Genomic DNA, 16923 nt, shown 5'->3' on the forward strand with positions numbered 1-16923 from the left:
TTAGGATCGACAAAACCTTTGGGTTGTACCATATACAACTCTTCCTCAATGTCTCCATTAAGGAATGCCGTTTTGACATCCATCTGCCAAATCTCATAATCGAAAAATGCAGCTATTGCTAACAAAATCCTCACAGATTTTAGCTTCGCTACAGGTGAGAAAGTCTCATCGTAGTCAACTCCTTGAATTTGTCGAAAACCCTTTGCGACAAGTCGAGCTTTATAGACGATAATATTACCATCGACATCTGTTTTTCTCTTGAAGATCCATTTATTTTCGAAATGACCTTTCGGCTATCAGGTAAGTCTACCAAAGTCCATACTTTGTTATCATACATGGATCCCATTTCGGATTTCATGGCTTCTTGCCATTTGTTGGAATACGGGCTCATCATCGCTTCTTCATACGTCGCGGGGTCCTCATCATTGTTATCCACAATCATGACATTTAGACAAGGATCATACCAATCGGGAGTGGTACGTTCCCTTGTCGATCTGCGAGGTTCGATGGTTTCCTCGTTCGAAGTTTCATGATCATTATCATTAGCTTCCTCTGTTGCCGGTGTAGGCGGTACAGGTACAACTTCGATCGCGCTACTACGATCAACGAGTATAGATTCATCAATCTCATCGAGTTCTACTTTTCTTCCAGTCACTTCTTTAGTGAGAAATTCTTTCTCAAGAAAGGTTCCGTTCTTAGCAACAAAGATTTTGCCTTCGGATCTGTGATAGAAAGTGTACCCTATAGTTTCCTTCGGGTATCCTATGAAGACACATTTCTCCGCTTTGGGTTCTAGCTTGTCCGGTTGTAACTTCTTTACATAGGCTTCGCAACCCCAAACTTTCGAGAACGATGACTTAGGTTTCTTATTAAACCATAATTCATACGGTGTCGTTTCTACGGATTTTGATGGTGCTCTATTTAAAGTGAATGCGGCTGTCTCTAATGCATAACTCCAAAATGATAACGGCAAATCAGTAAGAGACATCATAGAACGAACCATATCTAAGAGAGTTCGATTACGACGTTCGGACACACCGTTACGTTGAGGTGTTCCCGGCGGTGTCAATTGTGAAAGTATTCCGCATTTCTTTAAATGCATGCCAAACTCATAACTCAGATATTCACCTCCACGATCAGATCGTAGAAATTTAATCTTCTTTTTACGTTGATTTTCTACTTCACTTTGAAATTCCTTAAACTTCTCGAAAGTTTCGGATTTATGTTTCATGAAATAGATATATCCATATCTACTCAGATCATCTGTGAAGGTTAGAACATAACGATAACCACCGCGCGATGCTACGCTCATTGGTCCACATACATCGGTATGTATGATTTCCAATAAGTCGATGGCTCGCTCCATCACTCTGAGAAAATGGAGTCTTTGTCATTTTTCCCATTAGACATGCTTCGCATCTATCAAGTGACTCAAAGTCAAGTGATTCAAGTAATCCATCAGTATGGAGTTTCTTCATGCGTTTCACTCCAATATGACCCAGACGACAGTGCCACATATAAGTAGAATTATCATTCAATTTAATTCGCTTAGCATCAATGCTATGTATATGCGTATCACTACTATCGAGATCTAACAGAAATAAGCCATTCTTTTGTGGTGCTCGACCATAAAAGATATTATTCATAAAAATAGAACAACCATTATTCTCAGACTTGAATGAATAACCGTCTTGCATTAAACAAGATCCAGATATAATGTTCATGCTCAACGCAGGTACATAATAGCAATTATTTAGGCTTAAAACTAATCCCGAAGGTAGATGTAGAGGAAGTGTGCCGACTGCGATCACATTGACCTTGGATCCGTTTCCAACGCGCATCGTCACTTCATCCTTGGCGAGTTGTCGTTTATTCTTTAGTTCCTGTTTCGAGTTACAAATATGAGCAACCGAACTAGTATCAAATACCCAGGTACTAGAACGAGAACCAGTGAAATGAACATCTATAACATGTATATCAGATATACCTTCTTTCTTCTTTTTGACAAGGCCGCTCTTCAGATCAGCCAGATACTTGGAGCAATTACGCTTCCAGTGTCCCTTCTCCTTGCAGTAATAGCACTCAGCATCAGGCTTAGGGCCGTTCTTAGGTTTCACAGGAGGTGTGGCAGGCTTTCTTGCCACCCTTCTTGAATTTTCCCTTAGACTTGCCTGTTTCTTGAAACTGGTGGTCTTGTTGACCATCAACACTTGGTGCTCTTTCTTGATCTCAATCTCAGCGACTTTTAGCATGCCAAAGAGTTCGGGTAACTCCTTGTTCATGTTACTGCATATTGTAGTTCATCACGAAGTTCTTGTAACTTGGTGGCGGTGATTGAAGGACACGATTAATCCCGATCTGTTAGGAATCACTATTCCCAAGTCACTGAGTTTCTTCGCATGCCCGGTCATGGCGAGCATGTGCTCACTAACGGAGCTGCCTTCTTCCATCATGCAGCTGAAGAATTGTTTCGATGCTTCATAGCATTCCACGGCCGCATGAGTCTCAAAAATAGCTTTCAGCTCTTTCATCAACTCATGAGGATCATGGTGCTCAAAACGTTTTTGAAGATCGGATTCCAGACTGCAGAGGATGGCACACTGAACTTGAGAGTACCGTATTTTCTGAGTCTCGTAAACTGCTTTTACTTCATCGGTTTCAGTTTCTGCTGGAGGGTCACCTAGCGGTGCATCAAGCACATATTGCAGATTTCCGCCAGAGAGGAAGATCCTCACATGACGGAACCAGTCGGTGAAGTTGCTACCGTTGCTCTTAAGTTTCTCTTTCTCTAGGAACCGATTAAAATTGATTGGGACGCCATCTCTACAACATATATTTGCAAAAGTTTAGACTAAGTTTATGACAAATTGAGTTCAAATTTTAATTCAACATAATTAAAAATCTAAGTGAACTCCCACTCAAAACAATATCCCTCGCATTGTCTTAGTGATCACACGAACCAAATCCACCGCACCTAAACCCGATCATCACGAGAAAAAGGTGTGATTTCAATGACGAACACTCAAAGTGTTCATCATATCAACCATATGATTCATGCTCTACCTTTCGGTATCACGTGTTCCGAGACCATGTCTGTACAAGCTAGGCTCGTCAAGGCCACCTTAGTATCCGCATGTGCAAAACTGTCTTGCACCCGTTGTGTGTACTTATTGAATCTATCACACCCGATCATCACGAGATGCTTCGAAACGACAAGATTTGGTAACGGTGCTACTAAGGATGAACACTTTATTATCTTGAGATTTTAGTGAGGGATCATCTTATAATGCTACCGTCGCGATCTAAGCAAAATAAGATGCATAAAAGGATTAACATCACATGCAGTTCATATGTGATATGATATGGCCCTTTTGTCTTTGCGCCTTTGATCTTCATCTCCAAAGCACGGACATGATCTCCATCATCTTCGGGCATGATCTCCATCATCGTCGGCGTAGCGTCAAGGTCAATGGCGCCGTCTTCATGATTGTCCTCCATGTAGCAACTATTACAACTACTTTGAAATACTACTCAACATGAAATTTAAAGACAACCATAAGGCTCCTGCCGGTTGCCACAATACAATAATGATCATCTCATACATATTCATCATCACATTATGGCCATATCACATCACCAAACCCTGCAAAAACAAGTTAGACGTCTCTAATTTGGTTTGCATATTTTACGTGGTTTAGGGTTTTCGAGAGAGATCTAATCTACCTACGAACATGAACCACAACGTTGATACTAATGTTTTCAATAGAAGAGTAAATTGAATCTTCACTATAGAAGGAGAGACAGACACCCGCAAAGCCTCTTATGCAATACAAGTTGCATGTCGAACGAGGAACAAGTCTCATGAACGCGGTCATGTAAAGTTAGTCCGAGCCGCTTCATCCCACTATGCCACAAAGATGCAAAGTACTCAAACTAAAGATAACAAGAGCATCAACGCCCACAAACCATTGTGTTCTACTCGTGCAACCATCTATGCATAGACACGGCTCTGATACCACTGTAGGATAACGTTGCATAGAAAACAAAAATTTTCCTACCGCGAACACGCAATCCAAGCCAAGATGCAATCTAGAAGACGGTAGCAACGAGGGGGGTATTGAGTCTCACCCTTGAAGAGATTCCAAAGCCTACAAGAGGAGGCTCTTGTTACTGCGGTAGACGTTCACTTGCCGCTTGCAAAAGCGCGTAGAAGATCTTGATCACGATCGGTTCCGGCGCCACGAACGGGCAGCACCTCCGTACTCGGTCACACGTTCGGTTGTTGATGAAGACGACGTCCACCTCCCGTTCCAGCGGGCAGCGGAAGTAGTAGCTCCTCTTGAATCCGACAGCACGACGGCGTGGTGTCAGTGGTGGTGGAGAAGTCCGGCGGAGCTTCGCTAAAGCTACGCGGGAGTTATGGAGGAGAGGGGGCGGCTAGGGTTTGGGAGGGGGTGGCCGGCCACTTCAAGGGGGGCGGCCAGCTTGTGGTCTTGGGGTGGCCGGCCCCCTCCCTTGGCCCCTCATTATATAGGTGGATCCCCAAGAGTTGGTCTCCAAGTCTTCGAATAAGACCCGAACCAAAAACCTTCCATATGGAGGGGAAACCTAGCCAAGCTAGGACTCCCACTAGAGGTGGGAGTTCCACCACCAATATGTGAGGTTGCCCGGCCCCCTAAGGGGGAGTCCACTTGGGACTCCTCCCCCACTAGGGTTGGCCGGCCATGGAGGTGGAGTCCCATGTGGACTCCACCTTCCTTGGTGGTTTCTTCCGGACTTTTCTAGAACCTTCTAGAACCTTCCATAGAACCTTCCGCGACATTTTAATTCACATAAAATGATATCCTATATATGAATCTTATTCTCCGAACCATTTCGGAACTCCTCGTGATGTCCGGGATCTCATCCGGGACTCCGAACAAATATTCGAACTCCATTCCATATTCAAGAACTACCATTTCAACATCCAACTTTAAGTGTGTCACCCTACGGTTCGTGAACTATGCGGACATGGTTGAGTACTCACTCCGACCAATAACCAATAGCGGGATCTGGAGATCCATAATGGCTCCCACATATTCAACGATGACTTTAGTGATCGAATGAACCATTCACATATAATACCAATTCCCTTTGTCACGCGATATTTTACTTGTCCGAGGTTTGATCTTCGGTATCACTCTATACCTTGTTCAACCTCGTCTCCTGACAAGTACTCTTTACTCGTACCGTGGTATGTGGTCTCTTATGAACTCATTCATATGCTTGCAAGACATTAGACGACATTCCACCGAGAGGGCCCAGAGTATATCTATCCGTCATCGGGATGGACAAATCCCACTGTTGATCCATATGCCTCAACTCATACTTTCCGGATACTTAATCCCACCTTTATAGCCACCCATTTACGCAGTGGTGTTTGGTGTAATCAAAGTACCTTTCCGGTATAAGTGATTTACATGATCTCATGGTCATAAGGACTAGGTAACTATGTATCGAAAGCTTATAGCAAATAACTTAATGACGAGATCTTATGCTACGCTTAATTGGGTGTGTCCATTACATCATTCATATAATGATATAACCTTGTTATTAATAACATCCAATGTTCATGATTATGAAACTAATCATCCATTAATCAACAAGCTAGTTTAAGAGGCATACTAGGGACTTCTTGTTGTCTACATATCACACATGTACTAATGTTTCGGTTAATACAATTATAGCATGATATATAAACATTTATCATAAACATAAAGATATAAATAATAACCACTTTATTATTGCCTCTAGGGCATATGTCCTTCAAGTCTTGCATAGAAATTATCAATAATAACATTACCAGGAAGCTCATGAATGGGGCATTTGAGCATTAAAGACTTCAATCTCCCCCACGCTTGGGCAATACTCTCTCCATCACGAGGCCAAAATTATATATGCGGTTCCGATCTTTGTGAATCTCACTTGGAGGATAGAACTTAGAATAAAACCGGGGCACAATATCATTCCATTCAAGAGAATCCCCATTATCCAGTAATTTATACCAATGTGCCGCTTTACCAGACAGCGATATAGAGAATAATTTCTTCCTTACTTCATCCATAGCTATACCTGCACACTTGAATAAACCACATAATTCATGTAAGAACAGTAAATGATCTCCAGGGTGGACAGTTCCATCCCCTGTATAACGGTTATCCACTACACGTTCAATAATTTTCATAGGTATTTTGTATGGTATTTCTTCCTCACCTGGCGCCTCATCCACTACCTTTGCAGTAGTAGTAGATTTTCCAAATAAAAAATCAAGAGAAGATCTCTCCATAATGAATTATAGCAGCAGGCAGAAATAAAATCAGCACAAACAGTAGAAATTTCCCTTACCAATTCCACTTACCAATAGCGCTTCACTCCCCGGCAACGGCGCCAGAAAATAGTCTTGATGACCCACAAGTATAGGGGGTATATCGTAATATCTTCGATAAGTAAGAATGTCGATCCCAACGAGGAGCAAAAGGTGTTGACAAGCAATTTCGATGAAGGATTCACTGTAAATGCTCACAGACAAGTATTCAGGGGGTTTTGATGTAGCAGATGAATAAAGTACGAGTAAGTAAAGTGCGAGAGTAATAATTGCAGCGAGTGGCCCAATCCTTTTTAGCACAAAGGACAAGCCGGTTTGTTTACTTATAATGACCAAACGTTCTCGAGGACACACGGGATTTTAGTCTAGTGCTTTCGCTACATACGGCTAATTAATCTTCATTGTTTTGATAAGTGTTGTGTGGGTGAACCTATGCTAATGTACCGCCCTTCCTAGGACTAATACATACTTGTGATTATACCCATTGCAAGCATCCGCAACTACAAGAAAGTAATTAAGATAAATTTAACCACAGCCTTAAACTCTGAGATCCTGCTATCCCTCCTGCATCGATATACCAACGGGGGTTCAGGTTTCTGTCACTCCGGCAACCCCGCAATTGGCAAACGAGTACAAGATGTATTCCCCTAGGCCCATAAAGGTGAAGTGTCGTGTAGTCGACGTTCACACGACACCACTAGAAGAATAACACCACAACTTAAATATCATAACATTGAATATTACTCAACCATACTTCACTACTAACATTTAGACTTCACCCATGTCCTCAAGAACTAAAAGAACTACTCACGAGACATCATATGGAACATGATCAGAGGTGATATGATGATGAATAACAATCTGAACATAAACCTTGGTCCAACGGTTTCACTCAATAGCATCAATAACAAGTAGAAATCAACACCGGGAGAGTTTCCCCTATCAAACAATCAAGATCAAACCCAAATTGTTACAGCAGTGACGGTGTGCAGCGGTGGAGACGGCGGTGATGATGATGGAGATGATGATGATGGTGGTGGAGATGATGTCCAGCTCGATGGCGGTGATAATGGCGTCGATTTCCCCCTCCGGGAGGGAATTTCCCCGACAGATCTCAGCCTGCCGGAGAGCTCTTTTCTCTCTGGTGTTCTCCGCCCCGCAGAGGCGGCTGTGACTCTTCGCGACTTACTCCCTGGAGCTTAGGTTTTCGGGACGAAGAAATACGCGAAGGAGAGGAGGCCAGAGGGGGCTGTGGGCCCCCTCCCCACAAGGCGGCGCGGCCGGGGCGGGGCCCGCGGCGGCGTGTGAGGGGGGCCCATGGTGGCCCTCCTCGGCTCCTCCTTACGCTCTCGTCATCTTCTGGAAAAATAGGATTTTTCATATAACTTTCGTCAATTGTTGATCTTCCGAAATATTGCATTCTGACGGCGCTTTTTCCAGCAGAATCCTGACTCCGGTGCGCGATCCTCCAATAATCATGAATCATGCAAAATAGATGAAATAACATAAGTATCATCTCCAAATATGAAATATATCAATGAATAACAACAAATTATGATATAAAATAGTGATGCAAATTGGACGTATCACTGTGACAAACATAGCATACACAATTTAAGCGAGCACATGACAATCTAGATGATGTACTAGTTAGTGAGAGAATCCATTACCACGAAGTTCAGCTCGGAAGCAATAGAAGTCGATCTCCCTCTGCGAGCAAAGGTGTCGTGATGGCTTTGCGCAACCTCATCGAACTCGATGGGGTCGTCCAAGATGTTGTCATCATACGCGTGCTTCACTAACTCGATACGCGTGTTTTCATGGAACCACTGGAGGTAGTTGTTGAAAGCGGCCAAGTCGTGAGGCACAATCTCCACAGGGCCAGCAGTCCGTGTCGCTTCCAAACAGTGTTGGAACGCTGCGACGTGGCCGCTATGATGGACTGGCCAATTTGTGATCTTCCTCTGCCGCTGCCTATCAAGCCTGCAAGAATCAAGAAGTTAGATTCTACCTCTTCTATCAAGAATCTTCCATCGCATGATTCCAGAAGTTTACCTATGAAGCGCCTTGTCCGTGTCTTGCCACTGAGGTGGGCACTCCTGATACAGCCCAAACTGTCTCATCACTCTGTGCGGCTGGTGGTATTCAACAAGCCACATGCATATGAGTGGGCAGCGCATACGCCAGAACCGCGCCTCCTCCGTGCACTTGTGGTTGAGGTCAGTCATCGCCGCGCCAATACGGTAGTAGGTACCATATGGCTCCCAATCCACCTGCAGCATAAAAATATTTCAGAATTTAGAACATGCCAACAGAATTTATGAAAACTAGGATTGCAAAGTCGTGATCGGTTACCTGCTCAGCGGTAAGAGTGTCCAACTCCTCAGTGTACTGCCTGTACATGATCTTTGGATCGCTCGTCATCTCCGAGACATTGTCCCAAAGATATGCCCAAGTCGGCTCCCGATCAAGGTTCTCATGGTGATGAGGCCATGGCCTCTCGGTGAGTGTCCTAGGCCGCCAACTGATAGGCGGTCCCAGCTCCATACGGAAAGTAGGAGCAAGCATCCACCAATACCGCCGCTCCCAGTCCTGCGACAAGCTTCATCCAACTGCGTACATAAGATATTTGGTTAGTACATTGTCTAGCACACTACTATAGGAAAATAGTACATAGAACAAATCATCACCTGCCGGTAGAGGTAGGCAAGTGCCGCTGTTCCCCAACTCCACCGGTGCTCCAACACCGTAAGCGCCTTCAGCCAACACCAATGGGCCAGCTTCCCCCCACTGTCAGGAAAGAGAGTCCTCGAAATCATGTACTATAAGTACACGCGGGTGTACGTCCTGATAGTGTCCTCGTTGGCCCCGTCCGGGCATTGTCGAAAGTTAGTCCTGATCCAAGAGAAAGCTGCGCCGGCGGGAGCTCTCTCCTTTGGATTTGCTAGCGCCGGAGGAGCCATGCCAATAAGCGTATGCATCTGCTGGCACCACCCATCAGAAGCTATGTTCATACACGGTGGCTCGCCCTGAATAGGAAGTCCAAGTATCATGGAAACATCCTGGAGAGTAGGGGTCATCTCGCCGGCTCTCAAGTGGAAGGTGTGCGTCTCCGGCCTCCACCGGTCGACAAGGGCGGTGAGTGCCGCGGCGTTCATGTTCGCCCCCCACGGCTTACAAGCGATATGAACGGGAGAAGTCCGGTAGACTCGATGTGCTCCGTATACCTCTCGTCATACGGTATATCCACTGTGCCATGGTAACGAATCTTCAAAGAGTGAAGATCCGTTGTCCTCTTCGTCATATGAAAAGCCCGGTGTTCCCTGTCATACTCTTGATCTAGGAGCCACACCATCCTACATGTTTACACAAATACACCATATTATGAGCCATTCCTAACAAATATGAGCAACACATACATGAGAATATATCCAAATAAGCCATCACACATACATCATATACATACATATACATTCATATCTAGGGATAGAACACTCATTCCTAACAAATATGAGTTATTGCATCACAAATGCTAGGCAAATATTAGACATTTCAACACATACATACATAGGGTTTGAACAAATACATGTAAAATTTCATATCTAGGGTTCAAACAAATCTTTGGTTCAAACACATAGACTACAATGTAGATTCCACCAACATTAATTTCCATATCTATGGTTCATATCCAAATCCACCAACATAAATTTCCATGTCTAGGGTTCATATCCAAATCTACCAAATCCACCAACACTAGTGGATGAATCGGAGGGAATCGAAGGGGAATACCTTGAGGAATAGATGAGGAAGGAGTTGGCCGGCCAAATCTGACGAATCCTTGGTGGATTTGGTGGGGGGGACGAAGGGGAGGCGGGCGGCGATTTCTTGTGAGCAGAGAAGAAAAGAATAGAGAAGAAGAGGTGTGGTCGGGCTGGGGCGGACGCGGGTGCCACACTTAAGTGGATGTGTGGCGCCCTTTCGAGCGGCACCACAGGTAGTGTGGCGCCGATGGGAGCGGCGCCACACATCCTGCCACGTCGGATCGACGCACCAGCTCAGCGTCGAGGGCGCCACGTCGGCTGAGTGTGTGGCGCCGGAAGGATGGGCGCCACACTGGCATGTGGGGCGCCACACAAAAGGGTTACATGGGTGAAATAGTTTGGCCGAGGGGTCAGTCTGTGCTATAGTTACACAAAGGTTATTTTTGTGTAAATCGGCCGCTTCAGCACGCCAGCTGCGTTGGGCTGCTGCCGGGCATCCTATCTATCGCCTTCCGGGACGGGACACGTCTCTCTCCAGTCCCCAATCTCCACGCCCCACCCCGCGTGGGTTCTTCGCGACCCGCCGCGGCTCGTCTCCTCGCCTTTTCCATCTCACCTCGTCTCTCCGGGAAAATGGCTTCCCCAATCGCGCCGCCCTCCTCCTCTTCGTGCTTCCGGTGAGCCTACCCTCAACCGAGCCGGCGTCGTTTCCTTTTTTTTTTTTTTCTCTTAGCGTGTATTCTGCCCAGTCGGTCAGTGGTTTTACAGGTGAAATCGCTCGGGAAATATTCTTCCAGAAGAAGAAGAGGTCGCTGGGTTGCCCGCGCAGTCACCTCTGAACATCAAACCTTAGGATTGCAGTGATCTGTTTTGGTTAAGCTTCGGACTGGAGAAAATTCGGTGTCCAATTTAGGCTTTACGGTCTATCTGTTTCAAGGAATATACTGTAGTTTTTTTTTTCCTTTTCCGAAAAGGGTCAGCCCCAGCCTTATAGTCTTTTTCTAGGATGGATTGGTCATTGGTCTGATGGTCTTCCTAGGTTCTAGGTTCAGTCGATGGGTTTTTTTTTTTCTTGAGAATGCTGTGAATTCTTCTTCCTGAACTTCATTACTAGATGTGTGCATAAAGTTTTAGGTGCCGGAAATTGCAGCTCGCCCATTTCGTTGTTAATTTCTGTAGCATGTTCTTTATGTACAGAGCTTATGAAATTTTGCTAATACATTCCATCAGAATTTTGTCCATAGCGTGCTACAACCTGCAAGTGCTACACGACACAACATGAGATAATCGATGTGACATGTATCTACAATGATTCACATCACAGCATTTTATTTCACAATTCTAACACCTTATCTCTTAAATTGGTTTATGTAGTGGGAAACTCTATCCACGGCTGAATGGCATCAACAGTCAGTCCATGGCTTCTGTGTTGCGCTATAATATTTCAGTGTTGCCAACTGTGGCATCAAACAGTTTAAGAACAAGTTCGGTTCACTTGGAAAATAATCGTCGAATCAAAAGCTGTCATGTATGTCATGCGGGGGATGGCCCGTCAGAACGTGTCTTGGTAAATGGTCAGGCCAATCCACCTAAAATGGTTCAAGCTGATGCCGCCGCACTTGGGACCATATCTGCTGACATGGCTCCTATTATTGATGGGTTTTCAGCTGATGATGATGAACTCGACCTAGATCTGCCTACAGAGGGTTTCTCATCTATACCTGAAGCTATTGAAGATATCCGTCAAGGGAAAGTATGTCCTTGCTCCCAGCTAATGTTTACTACTCCTTCCGTCCCTTTATTTAGACAAATTTGCGTAAATTAATTTGGGACAGAGGGAATAGACTATTTTGCAGTCATATGCTTTGTCATCCTAACCGAGTTCATGCTGCAGTATGTGATAGTTGTGGATGATGAGGACAGGGAGAACGAAGGAGACCTCATAATGGCAGCATCAAAGGTAACACCAGAGGCTATGGCTTTCATAGTGAAACATGGCACTGGGATTGTATGTGTCAGCATGAAAGAAGATGACCTGGAAAGACTGGAACTTCCTCTCATGGTAGTTGCAAAGGAGAATGAAGAGAAGCTGCGGACAGCGTTTACTGTTTCAGTGGTAAGATGCCTGAATTTCTACTGCTTTTGCAGCATAAAACATTTGACACATGTGGCAGTCTGTCTTAACAGGACAAGACATGCATGTAAGTTTTATCTGTATGAGGAATACGCTAAAGCTGTCACATTTTGAATGAAATCACTGATGGACATTGCAATTCTTTTGAATAAACCACACAATGTTCGAAGTACTGTGAGCGAAATATGGATATAGAAACCTTTCTAGTTGGAATCCTGGTCTGTGCACATATTGTGTTTTCTTGTTTTTATCTGACCCTGCCCCAAAATAATTATTTTTTAGGATGCTAAAGAGGGGACAACAACAGGGGTTTCAGCCAAGGATCGGGCAAACACAGTTCTAGCACTTGCATCTTCTGTTTCTAAGCCTGGGGACTTCAACCGCCCAGGACATATTTTTCCTCTTAAATATAAAGAAGGTGGTGTCCTCAAAAGGGCTGGGCATACTGAAGCATCTGTAGACCTTGCCATGTTGGCTGGGTTACGTCCTGCTGCAGTTCTTTGTGAAATTGTTGATGACGATGATGGTTCCATGGCCTTGTTACCAAAACTGCGAGACTTTGCAGAGAGGGAGAACCTGAAGATAGTCTCAATTGCAGACTTGATTAGGTTTGTTATTTGTTAATATACTCAAGTTTCAGCTCTTTCATGCAAGTACAAAGTTTAATTATGATATATCAAATGGTAATTGTTTCATGCTAGATGGTAACTCAGAGCAATTCAGAACATAAAAGCTACAGTTTGGTGAATGCTTACTTAGACGCATCGTATGTTTTGCTCAAATATCAGGTGCTCATAAGAAATTGTTTGTGTATACAGATATAGAAGAAAGAGAGACAGACTGGTAGAACGTGTTTGTGTTACACCTTTACAATTACAGTGGGGATCATTTAAATCTTATTGTTACCAATCTCTTATCGATGGGATGGAGCACATTGCAATGGTCAAGGTAAACATCTTGGAGCAAACATTACACTATGTGATCTCATGATAGCTGTTAGAGCCTTTAGGTGTCACTTGCAAGTTACAATTGACTCAATAATGTCAGTATATTTTTCTCTGGTATTTCTTTTATAAAATTCTTGAACAAAGTCCAATGCAGCAGAATTTTTTTTCTCGAGTTACGTCCATCAGACCGGCAAAAAATCTCAATCAATTCTGCAGTCATGTGCTGAAAGATCATGGTGAAGCAGCAAACAAATTTCTTGTACAATGGAACTGGGTGCTTGTTAAATGACGAACGCTACTAAGTCTTTCTTTTCCTGGAGGCTTATTTTTTGAGAAACCTCGAAAGAGCAGCAACTCTGCAATTCACTGTAGAAGTAGAATTGCCCAGTTAATTAGGGAAAACCGAGCAAGAACTATGTATATGCAGGGCATTAATAAGTTGTTTTAATTTATATGCAGGGTGATGTTGGGGATGGCCAGGATATCTTAGTGAGAGTCCATTCGGAGTGCTTAACCGGAGATATATTTGGATCGGCGAGGTGTGATTGTGGGGATCAACTGGCCCTGGCGATGACCATGATTGAGAAGACTGGTCGGGGTGTGGTAGTTTACCTGCGTGGTCATGAAGGTAGGGGCATTGGGCTGGGTCACAAGCTCCGGGCATACAATTTACAAGACGATGGGCGGGATACTGTCGAGGCTAATGAGGACCTAGGATTGCCTGCTGACTCACGGGAGTACGGTATAGGTGCACAGGTAAAGACCGTTTTGTTGGAATTCTCTTGTATACAACTCCTAGCTATCTAAACAAACATGGCAGCTCAAATCTCCTTCCTCTTGGTGTTTCAGCTTCTAACCTGGATGATAACTGTTTCATCTCTTGCAGTTACTGCGAGATCTTGGTGTTCGAACCATGAGGCTTATGACTAACAACCCTGCGAAGTACACTGGACTCAAGGGCTATGGTTTAAGTGTCCTGGGAAGAGTGCCACTGTTGACACCGATAACTAATGAGAATCGGCGTTACATGGAAACAAAGAGATTAAAGATGGGCCACATCTATGAAAACCTTCCAAATGGTAATATAAGTGGCACAAACGAGGATCAGGAGGGCAGTAGCAGCGAGCAAGATCAGACCCCAGAAACTTAAATATCTTCATGTTTCCACCGGCAATAAAAATAAAATGGTCGATTTAATTTTGAGCATGTTTGAAGTTCGATTTTGATTATAGTCGTTATTGTCTGTAGATGTGTGTTGTAAGGACGTCGCATGTCCAGCAGAATTATAATTTTGGTGTAACTAGCATGGCAGCCAATATGCTCTCGTTGGTTGTGTGTTTTGGTCATAATGTGCAGATTTTCTTAACGGTAAACAGTGTGGGTCTTGGACTCTTACCACGGTTTGAACTTTTGTGTGCTGAGCATACCTACGGTTAGAACTTTATGGACCCTGACCTCTGTGTCCACGTGACGTTGCTCTCTCAATCTCCTGCCCACTGGGCCCATCCTCATCTTTAGTCCCATCCATATCTTCTAGATCACGGTCCTCGTCATGATCTGGTCATCGTGATAATTGTCCTCTTATGGATCATCATCTTTAGTGTGCTCCACTTGACCTCGACGGCAAATTTAATCAAACATAAGTTTCTCTTAGGTTAATCATAGTAGGGAGTCGTATAGAGTAGTGTTAGTCCTAAAATAGTCTACATTTTAGCTTAAAAATTTATTCTGAAATAATCTACATTCTAACTTTTAGTCAACAAAAACACCAAAAATAAAGTGGGTTTGCTCTCTTTATTGGATGTTATTATTTTTAATGTAGTTTGGATTGGTTCACATATCTAAGTAAATAGGACAAGGTGTTTCTGCACCGATGCATATGCACCTTTTATTTGAAACGCATTTTAAACATATTAAAAAAATATTAAACAAATACAAAAAAAGTCTGGTGTATATCTTACATGTTACATGCTCACAAAGTTGTTTCAACAGAAACTGACATGTTGTGTACCTTGTGCAAAACAAAAATTTGATACTAAAATAGTTATTTCTTGAGATTTATTTTTGTCTCTTTACGCAAGGTACAAAAATTGTCAATTTTATGTAAAACTTTACGTGCACACGTAGAACATGTCTCTCGACATGCGATTTTTTCCTAATTTCAAACTTTTTGAAATATGTTTTGTACATATCGGGTGCATATGCATCCATGACCAGTTTTGAGTTTCCATAGTAAATACAACTAATTTGTCTCATTTTTCTAGAATGTAGAATAAATCACATACTGGTTTATAGGGTATTACACATTTCGAAAAAAAAACTTTGACTGCTAATTTGCTCAACAAAGTATACAATATGTATCACAAAAATATACTATTGAAAACTTCTTTTGAATATGAATCCAATAATACAATTTTTATGTCATATATTTCATATTTTATTGACTAAACTTGTAGTCAAACTTTGTAATACCGCTATAAACCGGTATGAAGGTATTAGTATTCTAGATGCGTGCATTAATTAGCTTATAGAATCGTTTTATCTTGAAAAACAAGATGTTATGGTAACGTAGCTAGTTAGCATAACCATAACATATCATGCTATAAAAATGCCTAGTTGGCAATACATGTACCTACGTGTTATCACCTTATTTATTTTCACTGCGAGTAGTCTTAATAACTTGTTAAGAAAGTACATTGGAACTCCTACTTAGTACAGAAGATTCTATGTCGAGTAAATAAACTATCATGATTAAACTATTGATCATTAATAATTCATTACCTTTTCATCAGGGCATGAATACATGTGTACCATTCTTCAACTTCCTTAATTCTATGCTCCTCCACCTGAGAGGAGAGACGGTATATGCAATTTGGATAACTACCTGGTCAATGGATAAGATTGAATTCTTCAGAGAAGAGAAACGTGGGAGAAAAAACAAACCATAGAAGATAAATTAAGGAGAGGGGATTGACCACCATTTTTTCTTCGTGAATCGGACCGCCAATTTTTCAACTCCGCCCACTTGACCACGAGCTGACGGAAAATGCACAGGTGAGCATTGACGGAGCCTTTTGTGCTGGATGACTAGGCATTTCTTTGTCCTCAGCCGTAGTTGTACATAAACCTCAAGTTTTTGGCCTTCGTTTCAAAACAAACAAAAGCAGTTTGCATCTAGCTAATTATTTGCCAAGGCACATACCTCCTCCCCAGTCCCCACACCATATTTTCTTTTGCTCTAGATTATGCATGGTATCCTGGTGATTCCTTTTTCTATTTTACAACCGTCAAGTTTTCTTCAAGATAAGAGAAAGGTGGGAGGAAAAACAAACCATAGAATATATATTAAGGGAAGGGGATTGACTGCAAACTTTTCAACGCCTTCCACTTGACCACGAGCTGGCGGAGAATGCACAGGTACCGCCATATTCGATAAGATTTTTTAAATATATGTTGTTGAAGATTTGAAATTATGCGAATAAGAAAAGATATTAAACAATTCCTTTTTAGGATCATCACCTACTACTTGATCATAGTCGATATGATTCTCTCAATTCACATTGTGTGATGTAAGGCTAGGTGAGGCTGTTTCACTTAGGCCTTGTTTACTTCTCTTGTATTTTCACCCCCAACAGTTTGGGGATGGGAGGGGATTTGGTGTTCACCCAATCCCCTCAAATACCCCTCCCCAAAAATACACTAGTCTGAGGTAGAGTT

At 43.0% G+C, this 16923-nt stretch overlaps 1 protein-coding gene across 2 annotated transcripts; it reads left to right on the forward strand.

The window, feature by feature from the left end:
* The first annotated feature begins 10619 nt into the window (after positions 1–10619).
* Positions 10620–14579, forward strand: LOC127323914 (probable bifunctional riboflavin biosynthesis protein RIBA 1, chloroplastic). 2 transcript variants are annotated; one of them, XM_051352017.1, is made up of 8 exons: positions 10620–10802; positions 11500–11699; positions 11793–11878; positions 12020–12241; positions 12542–12867; positions 13078–13207; positions 13666–13962; positions 14093–14579. In XM_051352017.1, the coding sequence occupies exons 1-8, from the start codon at positions 10759–10761 to the stop codon at positions 14354–14356; spliced, it is 1569 nt and encodes a 522-aa protein (XP_051207977.1). In that variant the 5' UTR covers positions 10620–10758; the 3' UTR covers positions 14357–14579. The 2 variants fall into 2 exon arrangements, with proteins under 2 accessions (XP_051207977.1, XP_051207976.1); XM_051352016.1 differs by having other exon boundaries at positions 11500–11878.
* Positions 14580–16923: the final 2344 nt, after the last annotated feature.

Source organism: Lolium perenne, chromosome 7 (genome assembly GCF_019359855.2).
Source record: "Lolium perenne isolate Kyuss_39 chromosome 7, Kyuss_2.0, whole genome shotgun sequence".
NCBI classification, from domain to species: Eukaryota; Viridiplantae; Streptophyta; class Magnoliopsida; order Poales; family Poaceae; genus Lolium; species Lolium perenne.